Source organism: Acanthopagrus latus, chromosome 2, assembly GCF_904848185.1.
Source record: "Acanthopagrus latus isolate v.2019 chromosome 2, fAcaLat1.1, whole genome shotgun sequence".
Classification (NCBI taxonomy): Eukaryota; Metazoa; Chordata; class Actinopteri; order Spariformes; family Sparidae; genus Acanthopagrus; species Acanthopagrus latus.
The window spans coordinates 12,786,204-12,805,484 of record NC_051040.1 but is presented as its reverse complement, the minus strand read 5'-3'; the positions used below and the strand labels follow the sequence as shown (position 1 = coordinate 12,805,484).

The window sequence follows — 19,281 nt, the reverse complement described above, 5'->3', positions numbered from 1 at the left end:
ATAGTCTCTCCATTAGTTTCCCTGAAATCCTAAAGAGACAAAACAGAAAACCCCTCAGGAGTTTGTATTATCTGACCTAGTTTTTTATGCGTGCAGAAAGTGTGGTCCGTGAGTGTGTATGTGAGAGGGAGAGAAAGGAGAGAGTGCGGGAGAGGCAGAGCAGGAGGGAGAGAAAGAAAGAGAGTGTGACAACACTACTAAGTGGGATCAGGAGGGAATTCTGTCCTGTTCCTGTGTTCCCATCACTCCTCCTGGGAATATTTGTTTCATCTCTGTTACCAAGGCAACACATTTTAAACCACACAGCGAAAACAAAGTATTGTTGTGTTATTATTGGTAATGTCACCATGGTGAATTATTGATGGTAGGATGAATTATGTATGAATGGAGTAGACGGTGGATAGAAAATTGTCAACTCTCGGCGGAGTTGACAGTGGGTCTATTATAGTTACCACAGGATGAGGATTGTGACTATTGGCTTCAGCTTCTAGCCCACCCTGGTGTTGAGGCATATACACCGGAGAAAACTGTACCTGCATACAAAAGACACTAATTTCACTTCACCCGACACGTTCATCTCTAATCTCATTTTCAAGTGTAACCACATAAGTAGGAGCACACACGGAGGCAGAGAGAGACGTACATGCAGAGAAGCAGAGGTACGCACACAAACACACAGAGGCAGATAGCCTAGATCACAGAACAGGACACACACATTCATCAGTGTAACAAGGCTGTGATTTAGGAAGGCTCCTCTGGCGTCTGTGTGGCCCCTGGCATCTCCCTGGTATGTGGAGGAGGAATCTGAGCCAGGCCAGACGAGCGACAGGATTCATTACAGGGCTGTAACGGGCTCAATAGGAATCAGCACGAAAACTCCTAGCGTTTGGAGGTGTATAAGCATCAAGGCTGCTTAGCAAATAGGTTGGTTCATAACGTGCGACTGGCTGCGCTTGATTAAAAATGCCTCGATCGTCTTGAGCTGTGTTTTCTGTCTCTTGCATGGCTGTGTGTGTGTGTGTGTGTGTGTGTGTGTGTGTGGTGGACGGGCCTATAGAGTAGGGCTGTCAGCTCTCTGTGGTCTGCACCAGTCAGCGGAGATCACAGTCACATCAGATCAGACTGCATTAGGCTGAGCGGGAGTCCGTCTCTGATCCATTATTCAACAACCAGGAGACCGGCCCACGTTGACTGTGTCTAGTCTGCTGAGCTGTACTTGGCGTGAACTGCACTCATGGTCTGCATAATAACACACACACACATACAGGCTTTTGTAGCATTTTGAAAGTAGTGCAAAGAAATGCAGCGTGAAAACAAAGTTTTCATAATTCATTAGGACTGACACACTGTTGGGTTTTTTTTTTTTGTTTTTTTTTTGTGGGACTGCATCTCACTGTGCCTCCTAAGTTGCCTGAATTATTCATCCAGTTCTTAATTTCCTTTTAGTTAGTCAAGACTCCTCTACCACACTGTTATAAAGGCAAGGGTGGGAATGGTTGTAAAATGTCCCAAAGATTGCTAGCCAGAGGCAGTGGTAGTAAAACAACTTTGTGTGCTCGTGTGTGTGCGCGCACGCATGCACATACACACGTTTGTGTTTAGCTGCAGGGCAGACAGACAGCGAATGGGAGTTCCATACTCCCTGGAGGATTCCTCGGGCTGGCCTGTCTGCTGTCTGCCGGCAGCTCACACACCAGCCATCCATCTCTTGCTGCCTGGCCCCCTCCACTCCCCTCACTACACACACACATGCACACACACACAGATTGACCGCGGTGTCTGTGTGCATTGTTATGTTATATGGTCATAAATCTTTGGAAGTGGAGGGGGCAAGGGGGCGGAGCATCGGAGAGTGGACTGAAGGGGTTCAGAGCTCAGGTCCTCAGTGGAAAGCAGTGGCTTGCCTCTGCATGTTGTTGTTATTATTATTATTATTATTATTATTGTGTGTGTGTGTGTGTGTGTGTGTGTGTGTGTGTGTGTGTGTGTGTGTGTGTGTGTGTGTGTGTGTGTGAGAGCTTTTCAAGCTGCACCCCCAAAACTAAGTCAAGAAAAATGTAAGTTGAGAGGATAAACATCTAAACTAAAATAACATTTGAATTTAATTAACTCTGCCTATTTCATCAAATGTTGAACTTTTTGATTTAAAGAAAAGGAATTATTGGAGGACTACTATATATATATATATATATTTTTTTTTTTTAATTTCAGTGTTTCAATATATTCAAATAAATACATTTATATAAATATATACTGGTCATCGGTCATCTGAAAAAAAGGAAACGGTATTCCTAAATGGAAAATAATCTAAATCTAATGCAAATGACAGAACTGCCACTTCACTTCTTTTGTGCATGCTTGTCCTCTGGGTGTGTGAGAGGGGGAGAGCCAGAGCAGGGAGAGGGGGTGGGGGCAGGGGCCTGGTGGAGGTCATTATCCCCGGCAGGGGAATATTGAATTGGCCCAGACAAACAGCCACAGCGACCCCTGATGAGGTAACAATGGGCCAAGGTCACCGAGGTCATGACCTGTCCTCAGCCCCAGACAAGCGGCCTGTCTGGACCAACCTGGGATTAGGCAAGCCCCAGACACTGGTCCCAGGTCAGTTTGGGATGCACTCTCCATGCAGCAGCGGTTAGGCTTTTAGGCGGAGGTTTCTAAAAGGCGTAGAGTCTCCCGAGCACACATCTGTCGTTGCCCCACTTAACATCTTCATTAGGCAGTTTTGTGAGTATGTGTGTGTCCACAAACTGTGCAAATCAAATGTTCCTGTACAGAATGTCCTATTCTGCAGTGCTTTTTACTGTACGCTCCAGTTCAGTTTGTCAGGATGTAGGCTCAGCTAACAGCATGGTGATTTGCATGTTCCCCTGATACATACTCGACTGGCTATCTAATCTGAAACCGCTGACTCGTACTGGAAAGTCATGCAATGGGACTTGCGGGATGAAAAGCTCTTGCTTTATAGTAAAAAACTTGGCGTGCAGAGACAATTTGCATTAACTGTAAGCCTACTCTGTGGCTCGCTCACTCTCCAACTCACACGCACTAGCGGTGCCTCTGGGTGGCCCAGGTGGTGCTGCACCTGTTCTGATGAGAAACGCAGTCCACCAGAGCACCTCAGGGTACAAACCTGGCCTCTTCCCTGGCCCTCGTGTTCATCACTCGCTCACGCATCACTCATGATTCATTGGGTTTGGCAGGAATGGTCGCCACTTGATTTCAATTAGTGACTTATTTGATCACGACACGGTCTGTTAATATGAAACTAACAGGTTTTCAGTGCCTCTGAACATCACTGCCACGAGTGCCTGTGTACTATTTTAGGATTAAAATTGATCTGCTGATTATCTCATTCTGAAGACTCACTAACATCTTTTTTTTTTATTATTTCTTTGTCAGGATTTACGGAAACAGGTCGCCCCTTTGCTCAAGAGCTTCCAAGGAGAGGTGAGTGTGTTATTGGGATTTTATGTTGACATGGGATAGACCAACATGCATTCCAACAATGCATTTTAAGAAGCCCATTTGACATTCGTTGACTGGTCTTGCTCCCTCTCTCAGTGCCCTTCTCTCCTTTTTTCCACTTTGGTCTTCCTCTTAAATCGTCTTCTCTCTCTCTTCTCTTCTCTCCGCCATCTCCTTTTCTTTCTCTCGCCACTATCTCATTTCCCCTCTTTCCTCTCTCGCTCCCTTTTCTTCGCTCTGCTCTGCTCTGCTCTTGATTTTCTGTCCTATTCATGAAGTCCTGTAGCCCGAGGGTGTGTTTAAATTGCATCCTGCAAAAAAAAAAGCACCACAAAACCCCGGCTCTAGCCAGTCACAACTCACCGAATGCTATTTCCTCAGACTTTGTTTGTCTGCATGATTCGGTGGGGTTATTTGCTGTTTTTTTTTCGTTGATTTGGTGAATCATGAGCCATTTTTGTTCATAGTGGCACATTTATTTACTTTCAATTTAATGTTATGCCCCAGGTTTCCATGTACCCTGACCTATAAGAGGTGACTTTTGTGTGTGCAAGCTATATCGTACTCCCACCGTTCCCCTCTATCTCCTCCTCCATCATTTTGGCCTATTTCCATCATGACTCCTCCTTTCTGGCAGCCACGCATTTCCAGTTCACTCCCATATGTGAAAGTCAGAGGGTAGGAGTGGAAGCGGCTGGTTTAGACTGGGGCGTTATTTGGGGTTGAAGTGGGTGGACATTCAGCCTAACAGTATCTCTTCCCTAGCATGCACACACACGCACACAAAGAAAATCATCTGAATGGATAGTGACAGGGGTGCTTTGCTACTGGCCATAGAATATTACAGTTTAACACTGGGTTAGTTTCCATATTCTTGTGTTAGAGCAGCAACCACAGCCAGTGGTTATGTAAAAATGCTGTAATTTATAGTGGTTCAACCATGTTCTGCTGATGATCCGCAGTCTATTTAGAGAATAGAAACGGCAGCAATATAATTGGGGCTTTGTCAGCTGTTTCCACCGTCCTCATGTTGACACACCTCGACGGCGTGCACACCAGAACACGCTGAGGCGCATAGTGGGTGGTCGCGGAACTGAGAAAGACATTATCTTATGATTATTGAGATAATACTGTACACCCGCGCCAGTCTCAGAGCAGCCCATCAATCAGTCGACTATTCTGCGCGCTTGCATGCCACAACACGAGCAGCTCTGAGAATGTGTAATTTTAGCCTGGCTTTGTTTGCTTACCCCTCGGTGCTTTGATCAAGGACAAGACAGCGCCAGAAACCAGAGGGTCTTCCTGTTGGAAGTCTCACAGTAACTCATCCGTAAGCATTTCACCCAGGAGCCCGAATCTTTACTAAGTGAATGTGGAACCCAGACAGAACAATAAAAAGTTTTAGCCCAGGAACTTGGAGGTCTTGATACTCTGTTTAATCTTTGTCATTGAAAGGTGGATGCCCTCGGGTCATAATTATTACCAATAACAGTACTGTTTCCACAAGGCCTCAGTTTGTTAAACGGGTTATGTGTGCGTCTACGTGTGTGTATGTTGCATGCTCAGTGTTTCTTGTTGGTCCATCGATCAGATAAGCTTTTCCATTATCCAAGGCTTCAGTCTCTGCTTCCCATAGCCTCTCCTTATCAGACTCCACTGGGGCCACACACACACACACACACATACACATGCACGCACGCACACCCATGCACGAACACACGCAGGTCAGCCTGATGCCCTTCACACACTATGGGTTAGATAGGGGAGCGAGGCGGTGCTGAGTGATGGTGGCACAAGTTGCTGACGTACGTGCGTGTTTGTGTGTGTGGATGTGTCAGGGATACCTTTTGCAATTGCAAGCACTTCTCATCGGTAACCTACTGATACTGGTGAGGTATCATTTGTGTCACTTCATTTGTTTAGCTTGGTCTGTCTGTGTGTGTGTGTGTGAGTGAGTGTGTGTGTGTGTGTGTGTGTGTGTGGGGGGGGGGGGGATGGGGGCAGGGGAGCATGTAATAGCAGATGTCATTGGGATTGGTTGAAAGAGCTGCAGTTTGGAACAGCAGGGTTGTATTTGCAAATCCTGGGTGGTCTTCTAATGGCTCTGGTCCTGCAGTTAACCTGCCTCTAACTGTAGGGTGTGTCCTACATTAAATGTCTATTTCCTGCCTCCCATGTTGGGCTATATAAAGCTGCTGTACCACTGACCTTGGCCCAGTCATTGTACAGTCACGCAGCCGGCTTCCTTCACCGCCATCGGCAGATCATTTTTTATGTGTTGGTTTGTGAGCATTTCTTCTTTATCATTAGATTGTGTTACAGTCCTCTGAACCTCTGATCACATATTTTTCTATACACATGTACACACATTTCGACACTGATGAACAGGTTTGGCGCTGGTGTGTGAGAGGTATTAGTGCTCGGCATCAGTAATCTCCCATTAGTGGCCTTGCATTTGAGGATCCTGATCGCTCAGTGTCACACGGCACATGAAGAGGGTAAAGTACATGATGCAGCGTGATGTGTGAGAATGAGATATAGCAGTGGGATAGTGTGTGTGTGTGTGTGTGTGTGTGTGTGTGTGGCGGGGAGAGAGAGCGCTAGACAGAAGCCCTGTGCATGCCAGTTAGACATGAGTGTGTGACAGAGAAACATGTGAGAAAGACTGACACTGAAAAAGATTGAGGGGAAAGAAAAAAATGAGTCAGAGAACATGGAAGTGACAAGAGGGAGAATTCGAGAGAGAGAGAGACAGAGAAATAAAGGGGGGAAAAAGAGGGAGGGGTGCTGGCACCAGCCTACACAGGGCCAGATGTTTTGCGGCTAAAAAACTAGAGATGAATCAAAGCCATGTGAAGAGATTTATTAGGTTCCCATAGGAGCCCAGGCAGTATTACATGTAGCCCGCTCTGTTTACAGTGGCAAGAACCCCTAAACCACCCATCAACTACACTACTGGCTTGGCTGGGAATGTGAAGACTTTATATTTGGACTTATATAGGCTTTTGTCTTTATTCCTTTTCTCTCAGTGAGTGTGCTGGAGGAGTTGGAAGAGAAACACAAGGCTGTTTAGTCTGAGTGCGTGAGCCAGAGTAGTCAGCTGTAGCTCTGCCCAGTACAGTAGCACCATCTGAATGTCTTTATTTGGCATGTGTTTCCCTCAATTTAGACTTGATTTCAGATGCGTCTCGCCTACTCTTGTCTGCTTCTCATATTGAAGTGTGACACACAGACTGTGGTAGAGCTTTCCGCCTCATGTTTGAGCATTGACAACAGTGTAAAAGTCATCCCCAGAATGATTTTGGAATTAATCTCTTATGGATCCATTCTAATGCTGTCCATTTCAATAATATCAGTGATGGAATGCATGCCGTGCCCTCTTGTGTTAATGGCTGCATCAGTAATGGATCCACACTGTATTGCTGCTAAGAGCTGACTGAATAATCTGCCCCTGCTGTGGCTGGAAAGACTGAGCCAGCTGTTTAATGATGTCAGCGTGCTGGAGGGGAAACGAACACACACATTTCGCACACACAGGCTCACACACACACACCGAACGACTGACGGACTTAGGCATACTCACTCGAGGACAGACCGACGCGGGCACGCGGCAAACGAATCGCATCCGTCATCGGCTGAACAGCTGAACAGACTCCACGGGAAGGAAACACCAACGCAGCCACTGTCAAGACAACCGCGATCGCAACATACCGACACATAGTGAGGATAGACGGATACAGACGGGTGACAACACGACGAAAAAAACCCAAATTAACGAGTGGAGAAACATGACGAATGCAGATGCTTCCACACAGGTGCGCTGCTTGATACAATTTATCAATTAGCATCCAATCATGCTCTGTGCCATGTATAAAAAAATCTGAGCAAACCCAGTTGAATCTGATTTTGTTTAAAAATGACATGAGGAAAAGATCTAAGTGATGTTGAAAAAGAGAGAGAGAGAGAGTTCATTGTTGGGTCACGGATGGCAGGAGCTTCAGTCACAAAGACTGCTTAACTGTCTAAAGTGACATCTGCATTTAGATCTATGGGAAAGACTTCAGTATAAAGGGTCAGATGACAGGGATGTACGAATATCTCAGCACGCCATCTGTATTGTCCGATACAGGCTTTGAACTGAAATGTCGGCCTGAAATGAACTTTTCAATATGACAGTCATGTATGATGATGCTTTAATCAACAGCAGAAATGAGAAGATATTAGGGGTGTCCTGAAGACCATTTTTGGGGCTTCAAAGTTTCATTGGGAATTTCCTGTGGATATTTAAAACATCAACAGATTTATTCATTATAAATATATTTATTGTCACATTTGGCTATTAGTGAAATTATGAGTGTCATGAGAGACAAGGATGGAAGGGAGACATAGCAGAAATACTCCCTTACAAGGATGGTTTTCCGTTCATGGATACTGTCATATGCATGCGTAATGTGCAAGTGGCTGATTTTTTTTTTTTTGTTTTGTTTTTTTATGTGTGCAGGTTTTGAGACTAATTATACCCCAAAGAGGAGCTCCATTTCTCATTCTTTATGAGTCTTTTGGGTTGACCTAAGTAACGCCTCCTTCCTCTTCCATGAAAACAAACAAACGAACCCTGTTACATTTGAATTTGGACTTGGATGTTGATAACCATGGCAACAGTAGAGGCTTTGAAGCATTCGGATCACCCCTGGAAAATTTTGTATGTCAGTAAAGATCCAATATCGTGCATCCTTTTCAAAAACTGTGGTGAGCACCTGTGATAACCACACTTGCGATAGTGTGATATTTAAGAGAAGACAGGTCTTCCATAAGTGACCAAGATGTCACTGCAAGAATAGTTTGTCAACAATTATATAAGGAGGGATAATAAACGAGGGTTGCAGTGCATGAACCCCTCATTAAAAAGTTTGAGGGGCTTATAAAGTTAGATAAGTAAGGATTTAAGATAAATAAGTTTATAATGTATGCACATTTGGGAGAGCAATGGTGCAAAAATCCTAGGCACTGGTCTACAGAGATGTGGGAAAAGATGATACGGGTAGATTAGTCATCCTTCATGATAGTCTTGACAGATGGGCGAGTGCATGTGTGGTGTACACTATGAAAACAGTAGAGGCCTAAATGCTTGACCCCCACTGTGAGGAGATCTGGGCACTCTGTTATGTTGGGGGCATTTTGCTGGCATGGCTATTAGGTGAGTGGGGAAAAAACTATTGTAAAATGTCAGATGATGTCTAAATGTAGAAAAGTCATCCATTGGAAATTTAAAACCCATTTGTCAAGATTTTAATCGCCTGTAAAAATGCTGTTTGCATTTGAAGCCAGATTAAATCTTCACACTTATCTGAGTGTGAGCAAATCTGAAGTGAATTCATCTGTTAATTTAAATTAGTGGTTCACTTGTCCTCTTTTAAGAAGGAAAATCAAATCAAATCAATACAAAGCTGTGTGATTGATCACCTCTATCCTGATGAAATGTTCCTCTCCTGATAGGAGTGGTCTCTTCCAGGGCGATAATGCCCCCATCCACAGGGCACGAGGGGTCACTGGATGATTTAAAGAGTTTGAAAATGATGTGACTAATATACTGTGGCCCTCACATACCTTTGGGAGATTTTGGCCCGACGTGTTAGACAGCTTTCTCCGCCACCATCATCAAAAATACCAAATTAGGGAATAACTTTTGAGAGAACGGTGTTCCATCCCTCCAGTAGAGTTCAGAGACTTTCAGAATCGATGCCAAGGAGCATTGAAGCTGTTCTGGCAGCACACGGTGGCCCAACACCTTGCTGAGACACTTCATGTTGGTTTTACCTCTGCAGCTGGTCTGTGTAGACTAGACTTACTGAGAAATTAATGGGCTGTCTTTGGAGTGTATGGCTGTGACACTTAATGTGATGGTGTAACTGACAATTAACTGTTCTTTTTTTCTCTCTCTCTCTTTGCAGATCGATGCGTTGAGTAAGAGAAGTAAAGAAGCCGAGAACGCCTTCTTGAACGTGTACAAGAAAATAATCGATGTCCCAGGTAAGGCCAACTCTAACATCCATTCTGCGTGCATCTCTGTGTGTGTGTGTGTGTGTGTGTGTGTCTGTTTGTTTGAGTGTGTTTGTCTAGACACCTCCCGAGTCCAAAAAATGTGATCAGGAGACCCCCTTATCCATGCTGACAGCACCAACAGGGGAAGAGAAAAAGCATGACACCATCCCTCTGGTGCTCCTTCACTGTGCAACCAGGCGCGTGCGACGCCTTAATATGTCCCCACGAGATCTCATCCCCACTGGTGAAGCCTTTAGAGGGTCTTAACAGAAGGTGCGTCCTGATATGGATGACAAGTGCGCCCACGATTGGCTGCCGCGGAGCGCACACATGAGCAGTCACGTTCAGCACACTGAGGCCGAGGAGGGAGTGTTACAGAACACACACACAGTTGGAGCTACTGGTTGGAAATTTTCAGCTGTATGGGAGCCCTGGAGGGGCCCTGTATGTAGGAATGAGAGAGGAGTTGAGTTCATCTATAGCGTAAGGAGGTCATCATATTCCCACATGGATAGACCTACAGTAATATCTTTGGATTGTACTGCTCCCAATAAGTCAGCGCCAGCTCTGACGGGGCTATTCTTAACTTGCAGCGAGACAATGATGTAATGCCTGATGCACACACGCACACAGACACAGACCAGCCTGACTAATGCAGCAGTCTTGAAAGAGGAAACAGTGTGTTTTGTTCTGTCTTCTATCAGCTGAAGGCCTGGTTAGTCAGCCCAGTGTGCTCTGCTTTAGATTAAAGGTGTCTGGCGAGAGCGCTCAGCACCAGTGGCCCACAAGTCAAACTGCTTTTAACAGGCTGTACAGTTGATTCGGAGGGGAGGGCGGGGGGTGTATGTGAAGGACAAAGGTTTGATAAGACGGAGAGAAAGTTGATTTTCAAGGGCGCCGAAGCACATAGGAGTCCGAATTCAGGGCGTACAGTTATGTTCCTTATGTTCCTTAATGTTTGTTTGTACTTGTGTGTATTTGTATGAGACCGTATGTGAGTGCACACGTGTGTGTGTTTGTGGCAAAGGGTGTGTGTGTGTGTGTGTGTGTGTGTGTGTGTGTGTGTGTGTGTGTGTGTGTGTGTGTGTGTGTGTGTGTGTGTGTGTGTGTGTGTGTGTGTGTCAGAGCTTAGCCCTGCATGGTGTGTCACCTTGACAGCACAAAATCAGCATGAAATTCCCCAATCGTTCTCTGCTGATCTCTCATTAGCATAGTTAAGATATCTAACTGCGTCAGACATGAGACACACACACACATAGACAGACAGACACACACACACACTCTCTCACACACACACACACAGCCCTTACCCCCAGCTGTAAGCTGTCAGTTCCTCTTATCTGTACAACACACACACATAAACACACGCGCACACACAAACTGCTCTTTTAGCTGGCATGCTGATGAGCGTCGCCCGCGTCTCTTGGCTGCCTGTCACCAGTCTGCCACCCATGAGCACCAATCAGATGTGATTGGCCTGACTGACAGGGCTCTCTTCATCACACTGACAGTTAACCCTGCTGTGTGTTCACAGAGATGTTGGTAAAATGCCTCCAGAAAGTTGTCTTTCTTCCTTCTGTCTCTGTTTCTTTAATCTTTTATTTACCTTTCGCATTGCCTATTTCGCGGCTCCACTTTGTCCATCTGTCTGCTCCCATGTTTCTCCTTTTTTCCTCTTTCTTTCAAGCTGCATCACAGTGAACACTTTAACTGATCACAGCCCAGTAATCGCTGTTGTTAATGTCTCATCTATGGTACCGTCTGTGTCGTTTATCTTGCTGTGTCAGCACTTGACGTATTTGTTTCTTTTCCCCCACATACAAAGTTTATCTCACTACCCGACAATAGTCGCTGTTTATACAATGGCTGATAGTGTGTCATTCCATAACCTTTATGGATAAAGTTTTTTGTTGATACAGAATGTGAAAATGAACCAGTGACCTTTAAGTGTTCTCTGTTCTGTTTGTGCATTTACAGCAGAGTCTGACCAGTGCTGGATATAGTTTTTGTGAATAGTTAAAATGCAATGTCAATGTGTTAAAGGTTTATGATCAGGGTACGATAAACTTGATAATGAAATATAACATTGTGATTAATAGAAGACCAATTAACCAAGCTGGGAAATACATTTTTACATGTAATAACCATTAATGTAAACACAAATATAGCAAATTTAACCTGAACCTGAAAAATGAAGTTAAAAACCCAGATTCCTTTGATAATCCAGTATCAGATGAAATGATTAGTTCCGTATGTAGTCAGACTGACTAATAGCAGTCCGACGCAGGAGTGACTGTGCATATAACTCATGTCATCAAAATATTGTTAGTAATTTGTGATCTTTTTTGGTCCTTGCTGGCATCAGTAATTCACCAAAGGGAGTTCAGAGGTCACGGTCAGCTCTAGGACACCTTTCCTGGAGCTGTTAGAGATTCATTGCCTTGCTCAAGGACACTTCATCAGGCCAAACACTTTCCTCTCCCAGGGCCTTGAACATAGTTATTCCTAGCTCACCATGCCACCTTGCCGCCCTTGTTTGTGTAATCTGCTTTGCACTGTGTTAACGCGGTGTACGTTGTCTCCGCCAGATCCTGTACCTGTGTTGGAGCTGGCTCAGCAGCTGCAGCTGAAGCTCCAGAGGATGCACGACATTGAGACAGAGAACACCAAACTTCGAGAGACACTGGAGGACTACAACAAAGAGTTTGCAGAGGTCAAAAACCAAGGTTAGAGACAGGACACATGCAAAGGCGCACACGTTGGGATTTTACCGACTTAGATTGATTGTGCGGCCTACATCCATGCGCCTCTCACAGATGATTACGTATCAAAATTTCATACACCTGCAATCAGTTTTTGTGTTGTTGGACAATGTTTTAATGAAGTTAATTATCTGATAGATTATATCTCCCTCATTACTGTAATCAGTTACAACCACTGAATTTTCAGAGATGGTGGATAAGGCTGCTCCTGTGAGAATCAAAACTCATATTGTTGTTTGGATGGCAAATTTAACATCTCATGTTCAACCAAACGCTTAGAAATTAGACTTTTGGCTAACACAGTTACAACCACTGAATTTTCAGAGATGGTGGATAAGGCTGCTCCTGTGAGAATCAAAACTCATATTGTTGTTTGGATGGCAAATTTAACATCTCATGTTCAACCAAACGCTTAGAAATTAGACTTTTGGCTAATACCGGCACATTTACATGATGTTAATCAGTGTGTGTTGTCCATGTAAAAATAAATCAAATCAAATCAACTGCAGAGTGACCTGATGTGAAAGTTTAAGACCCCCGTGTAAAGGGTTTTGCCAAGTCATGAATATAAAAATGAAATTTAAGCCTGAAACAACATTTAGCCAAGTATCGACATAAAAGAAATATGCAAGTGGCTGGTAGATTTGTTTCACTCATTAGCCAAAAAAACAAAGGTAACATTAATTTGCGGCTAGAACTTAAACATTCATTAACAAAACGTGAATATTGCACCCTTGTTTTAGGTGATCAATGTCTGTCCTTTGGAAATACTACACAAAACAAGATGAAAAACAATTAGCATATTTCCAATTTGAGTTGTGATGACTACAAAAGATATTCCACTCTAGCAAAAGTAAAACAAATAAAATGTGCCAATGAGAAATGTTCAGGTGCAGAGTTGCAGATAACATGATTTACGTATGAAATACAGACTTTATTTCCAAATCAGAAACAAGTTATTAACAAAAAGATTGTGAGTTATTCTTTTCACCGAAATGGTCCTTGAGGATGACCTCACCACTTTGTCTGCATGTTTATATAGACGACTTTTAAATGCAAATATAAGGTCAAAGAAACATATTTAGAAGCCCTTTTCAAAGAAAGAGGCCACGTTTCAACATATTTTAATGCCTCATAAATTTTTCAAACACACAAAAAATGTACAAGGTTTTACATTTTCAACTAGGTTTTCAGGGGAAAAAAAACATGAGGCGCAGTTTCATGAATAAAAAACGACAGGCTACCTCAGGGTAAAGAAAGATGGAAAAACTGACAAAGGCAGAGGGATGAGTGAGAAGCCGTAATAAAAGTGGTGTAATTTCAGTCGAAAAAGGAGGAGTGAGTGAGCGAGGAGGGAATGTTTTGGAATCCCCCTTTCCTCAGCGAGAGTTAATTGGAACAGCTCGATAGCGGCAGGGTTCCATTCTGCCATTGATTTTCCTGTTCCCTCATCCTTTATCCCTCCTTCCCGCCTCAATAGATGGGGGATATTTAAACCCCAAAACACACTGTGGAACTCCCACTCCTGTTAAACACACACACGGACCTGCCCGCACACTTGCACACGCACACACACACACACACATACAAAGAGTGCAGGGGCCATTGATCCCCGCAACCTAAATGTTTAAAGTTCAGTTAAGCAGTTAAGGGGTAAGAGGGCTCTGAGGGGACTCTCCTCTATTGATTATGTGTCAGAGCAGTGAGACTGGAGTTTAAATCACACGCACACACACGCGCACACAAAGTGCTAAGAGCCCTCAGTCAAAGGCAGCAACCAGCAATGCTCTTTATCATTGTCTCACTCACTTATATCTTTCTCTGAGAAACACACACACACACAGACACACACACGGAGGCCTATTTATTACCCCAGTTATGTGTTAGATTTATTTCAGGCTGCCCCATACAGAGCTCAGCCGTCAGCAGGTTATGGGGTTTCAGCACTAATGCAGCCCTAATGAATACAGCATATCTACTGTTGGTGAAAGTTGAATATTCTATACCAGTCGTGGATGTAAAGATTAGGCAGGAGCCATAGGGGCCACGGCCTTCGTCTGTGCTGACAGAGGAAGAATGTGGGATATGAAAAGCTGCTCCTTAAGCAAAGGTCAAATGCCCCTAGTCAAAACTGTTATCGTCATCACTGCCATTTATCACAACTAGGAAACCGCTGCCGTCTGTTTATTTGCAAATTGTCCGTGTGTTAACTCACCCTCTATTTCCTCTAAACGCTTGACTTTCTTTTACCTCCTCCAGAGGTGACCATTAAGGCCTTGAAGGAGAAGATCCGAGAGTACGAGCAGTCTCTGAAGAATCAAGCTGAGAACCTGGCCCAAGAGAAGCAGCTCCAGCTACACAACGACTATGCAGAGAAGGAGAGGTATAACTTTGTATGTGTGTGTGTCTGTGTGTGTGCTGGGCTGTGCTTCAATTACCAACCTCTGCATTATTTTGCCATTTTAATCATTTGGGATATTGTGCTCTCTGGCAGACCTGCTATGATTCTGATCTTTGAGTGCTAAGTTTAAGATTCCTGACTTAATTTAGCAGAGTTATTCACAACTTATAATTTCATCTCAGCTAATAGTCCTTGGACTTTTTCTTGAAGTTATCAGTTTAATCAGCAAATTATTCCCCGGCATTGCCTCCTTTTTTACAGCTGAGAGCAGGACTGGAAAATAACCTACATAAAAGACAATGCCAGCATTTTTGTCATGTGGGTGCTTGCCATTCTTGTCTTGATGGGAATCAACACCGCAGACTCCTATTTTCTGTCTTTACCACGATATGTTTCAACCATTTTGCTCTGAATAATTGCTGCCACAGCCTTCTGCTGTGTTTGAAACCTTGAATCAAACCCACCAAATAACTATAATGGCAAGATTTGTGCCTCCCTGTCTCTTTATTTTGACACAAAGTAATATATTTTGGTTTAATAGGTTACTTCCTTTTCAAAAACCCATTTTCAGGGCATTTTGAAGTTTGTGTGATTTTCAGATACACAGGAAGCCGGTGGCAGTAATAAATACACTCAAAATTGCTGCAAGATATTTTGGGAAGATGGAAAAAAAGGCCATTCTAACTACTGAAATTGTATTATTAAGTCTTACAAACGCTAGAATAAGTCACTTCTGATACTGTCCTTTCCCAGGAATGAGCCCATTCAACACAAAGTTAATTAAACTAATTGCCCAAGGTGTGAGCAGACATAATAGTGGCTCTCTTAACAACAGACTTGGGCACCGTTCTTCCTTCTACATCACTCAGTAAATGCAGATTAATATGATTATGGCTGGTTTAAATGATCGCATGAATCCAAATTAAGTTCAGTTTTCATGTGCAGGTGGAGAATTAAGCCGTCAATCTAAATGTAGTTATCCTCGATAACTATGTGCCCCCATTTTAAATTAAAGGCATAAATATACATGTGTGCAGAGTTGAAATGATGAGCCCTCATACGATTAGCTGTTGCAGCCTCAGGGCTTAAAGAGACGGCACATTTTAAGTGAGGGTGAGCAGGAGTTAAAGCCTGTGATGGATGTATCGAATCTGAAAATGTGTCGTAAGTGAGAAATGAAGACAGATTCTTAAAACAACAAGTAACAAATAGATTAAATTCAACATGTCAGGTGTAAAGCTCAGCTACTCGGTGTTGAGCGCTTCTCCAGTCATGCACACGGACAGTTGGTTTCACCAGATTCCACCATGGACATATTGGAATATAACAATCATGGCTGGACGACAGCATCATAGTACACAGTATTTTGTTTGATTGTTGGAATAATATATATTATATCTAGGCTACACATAATGGCTTCAGGCCTCAACCTCAGTTTGTGGCAAACGCTGTTTGTTTTTGGGTAAAATTCTCGTAACAATACTCTGAAAAATTAGTCCTGTCAACAAACAAGTTCTCTGTGGAAGTTTGCCTTGAAAATCAGAATTCTTAAACTTCACATATTTCCAGGTTCTTTGGTAAAACATGATCGCTCACCATTTTTTCAGCTTTAGATGTGAAAACCAAACACGTGTCAGCCTTTTGTTGAAAGTTGCAAATACAGATTGCAAATACAGATAACTAGCTACACTTGGCATACCCGACTTCTACTGGATACAACTTGTTTCCCAGCAGTGTTCTGTTAATTGTATTGAATGCCCCACACTGCAAGTTTGATGGGACTGGTTCTTTAGGTTTCTGAGTTGGTTGTTTGAGACTCATTGGTACACTGCAGTTCCAAAGCAGAAATGCTCAGCTATGGCTTTGACTGCTTAATTAGCTCATGATATTTCTTGTATCATGTTTATATGGACATGTTAACAAGGTTAAAAACTTGATTTTCATTGGATGGGGTCTCTTTGAAAGAAAAAACATTTAAAAAAGTCAAATGTAGTGTCTTATTTTTCCTACAGCATCAGTTTATTTGTTTACGCAGAAGAAGACTGGTCGTTGATCATTAAGCTGTATTTTGAATACTGCTCGCAACTCCTACCAGCATACACTTTATCAGAAAAGTTTTTCATCATCACAGTTTTTCTCAAGAAAACATGGCAGTACTTTATATTACGTTCTGACAGCTGCATCACACTCTGCTTTTATTCTGAATCACGAAGTACTAGGGCTGTCAAAATTGCTCCAAAATGACGTTCGAATATTCGCTCAAAAAAAACAAACAAAAACACGTAAGTTCGAACCATTCAAATATCTATATTTGCGCATTATGTCAATAACAGGAGGACAAACTAATACAACGAGACATAACTACTTATTTTCGAGATACGTTACCTCAGTTCCAGTTCTTGACAAAACTTTCTGAAGCCTGTGCCATCAATGATACTGATCGGCCTCATATCCTTGCCCATGAACGAAGCAAGTTTCTTCTTGCATGCCTCTTGTCGTGCTGTAGACAAAGAGCTTGTGGCTGGTGGTGAAAAATCATTGAGATGTGGCTGTTTTAGTTGGAGACATCATGGCATGCTCATTTGGGTGCACATTTTCAGGATGTGCCCTCATATTGCTAGTGGTGGAATGATAAGCTGACTGTAGCTTACACAGGTTGCATACAACTTGCGGCTCCGCATTTTTGCCGTCTACCGACCAAAATCCACATTATTTCCAAACCGGGCTTTTTAGGTTGCTTGGAGTCCAAACCATGTCGCGTCTCACTTTCAGCAGTGAGTGACGCGGTACAAGAGCGACTCCTGTGACCTGTCCCTGACCCACCATGCTGTGCGCCCACTTGCAAAGGAGCCGCTGATGTGTTTTTTTCCACAGTGGAATATTAATTTTCACAATCGAATCTTTTCTTTTTTTAATATTCGAATATATATTTGAATTTAGAATATTTGTTGACAGCCCTACGCAGCACTGCCGAAGACTGCCACTGATGTTTTCACACTCCACTACAATCCTTAAAGCGCTTCAGAAGAAATCTCCCTCATTGATCATTTTGATAAAAGTCTGGCCCGCGTGAAGTCGATTTTACAAGATTTGTGTTGACTAACGTACTCTCCAGATCTCATATTTTCCCCCTCATGTCAATCATCTAGTTTCCCGCGAAGCTGCACTGAAGCTCGCTGCCCCTTTCAGACGTACTGTAGAAGATCAATTGTCCAACTGTATTTCCTTTACGTCAGTGTTTTATAGGCCCCTTCCTGTCTGCAGAGAGCTGACTTCCTGTGTCTGAGAGGGGCAGTAAATGGATGGCACCTCTGATGCATTTTATCCTGCAAGGAGTGAGGAAAGGAGGGAGAGAGAGGGACAGAGAGAGAGAGAGGGAGAGATGAAAGGATGAAGTAGAGGGCAGAAAAATAGAGATGACAGGAGAGACAGATTGGCGGTGAAGGGGGGCATCAAAGAGTGCCATAAAGACTGTCTTTGTGCTAGATTATTGATGTTTTTACACGCAGTGGCAATTTCTCAGCAGAGCCCAACTTTTTATATGCTAAGAATGAATCTATTTTATCCTTGTGGTTTGTGCCCCCCCCCCCCTTACTCAACCCCTTCTCTCTCTCTCTCTCTCTCTCTCTCTCTCTCTCTCTCTCTCTCTCTCTCTCTCTCCCCCCCCCCCCGGGTGCAGTGTGCCCCAGTGGCCAGACATTCCTGCCTAATAGGGCTGCTTAATGAGGAGTGGGTTGTGTTTGGGAGGATTTTAGTGGGGAAAACACTTCAGAAATGGTGGGAAAATAGAGAATAGTTGCCACAAAGTGTGAACCCAAGATTTACTGAGTCAGTATCTCTATCTTTGACTTTCTGCTCTTTTCTTTTTTCCTGCCTTCTGTAGGAAACTCCAGGAGAGCCAGGACTCCATGTCCTCAAGGTTGGAAGAGGCCGAACACAAGGCCCAGTCCCTACAGACAGGTACCAGCCTTCTTTACAGACCCGGGTACTGTTTTGACCAACTCAGAGAAAATGGCAACCTTATGACTGAATATGGGTTGGGGATCTAAAACGGAAATCTTAAGTATGTCTCACTTTACGTTCCTTCACTGCTGAAGTTTTGGGAAAAAACTCATCCATAATGAAGTTTAACACTTTAATCTCAATCTGCATCATCTGGACTGAGTGGGTGTGGTTTGATCAGATTTACAGTGACTGGGAAACACTGACTAATGGCTCTATAACTGTCACTTCAAACCAGTGAGAACAGCACAAAAACAGAAATCCCTTTTGTGACAAGTTATTTAACAAAATGTGTTTACAGGTCCTTTTAAAAAATATTGTTTACACTTAAGTTCTTTTACTCAGCAGGGAGACTTGCGACTGACTCTCTCCCCGTCTCTTACAGCACTTGAAACAACTCAGGCCGAGCTCTTTGATTTGAAGACCAAGTATGACGAGGAATCCACAGCAAAGTACGTGTCTCGCTGATCTGTGTGTGTGTTTGCGGATGACTTCTCCCCTCTGGCTCCTCCTGATTCTGCTGCCTGACATAATCATGCTGTTTAGTGCGTCTCCTTGCCCGGAAACTCCCCCTATTCTCCCTAACAGCTGGATCGTGTCCCACAA

At 43.5% G+C, this 19,281-nt stretch overlaps 1 protein-coding gene across 4 annotated transcripts in view; it reads left to right on the top strand.

Annotated features, from left to right (window-relative positions):
* cux1b (cut-like homeobox 1b) overlaps positions 1–19,281 on the top strand; it is a 67,180-nt gene that overhangs the window by 19,386 nt on the left and 28,513 nt on the right. For all 4 annotated transcript variants that reach the window (XM_037121302.1, XM_037121278.1, XM_037121283.1 and 1 more), the window contains exons 3-8: positions 3,403–3,450; positions 9,420–9,498; positions 12,099–12,236; positions 14,532–14,655; positions 18,557–18,633; positions 19,061–19,127. In XM_037121302.1, the coding sequence (XP_036977197.1) occupies positions 3,403–3,450; positions 9,420–9,498; positions 12,099–12,236; positions 14,532–14,655; positions 18,557–18,633; positions 19,061–19,127 (533 nt within the window). The remainder of the gene's footprint in view (positions 1–3,402; positions 3,451–9,419; positions 9,499–12,098; positions 12,237–14,531; positions 14,656–18,556; positions 18,634–19,060; positions 19,128–19,281) is intronic.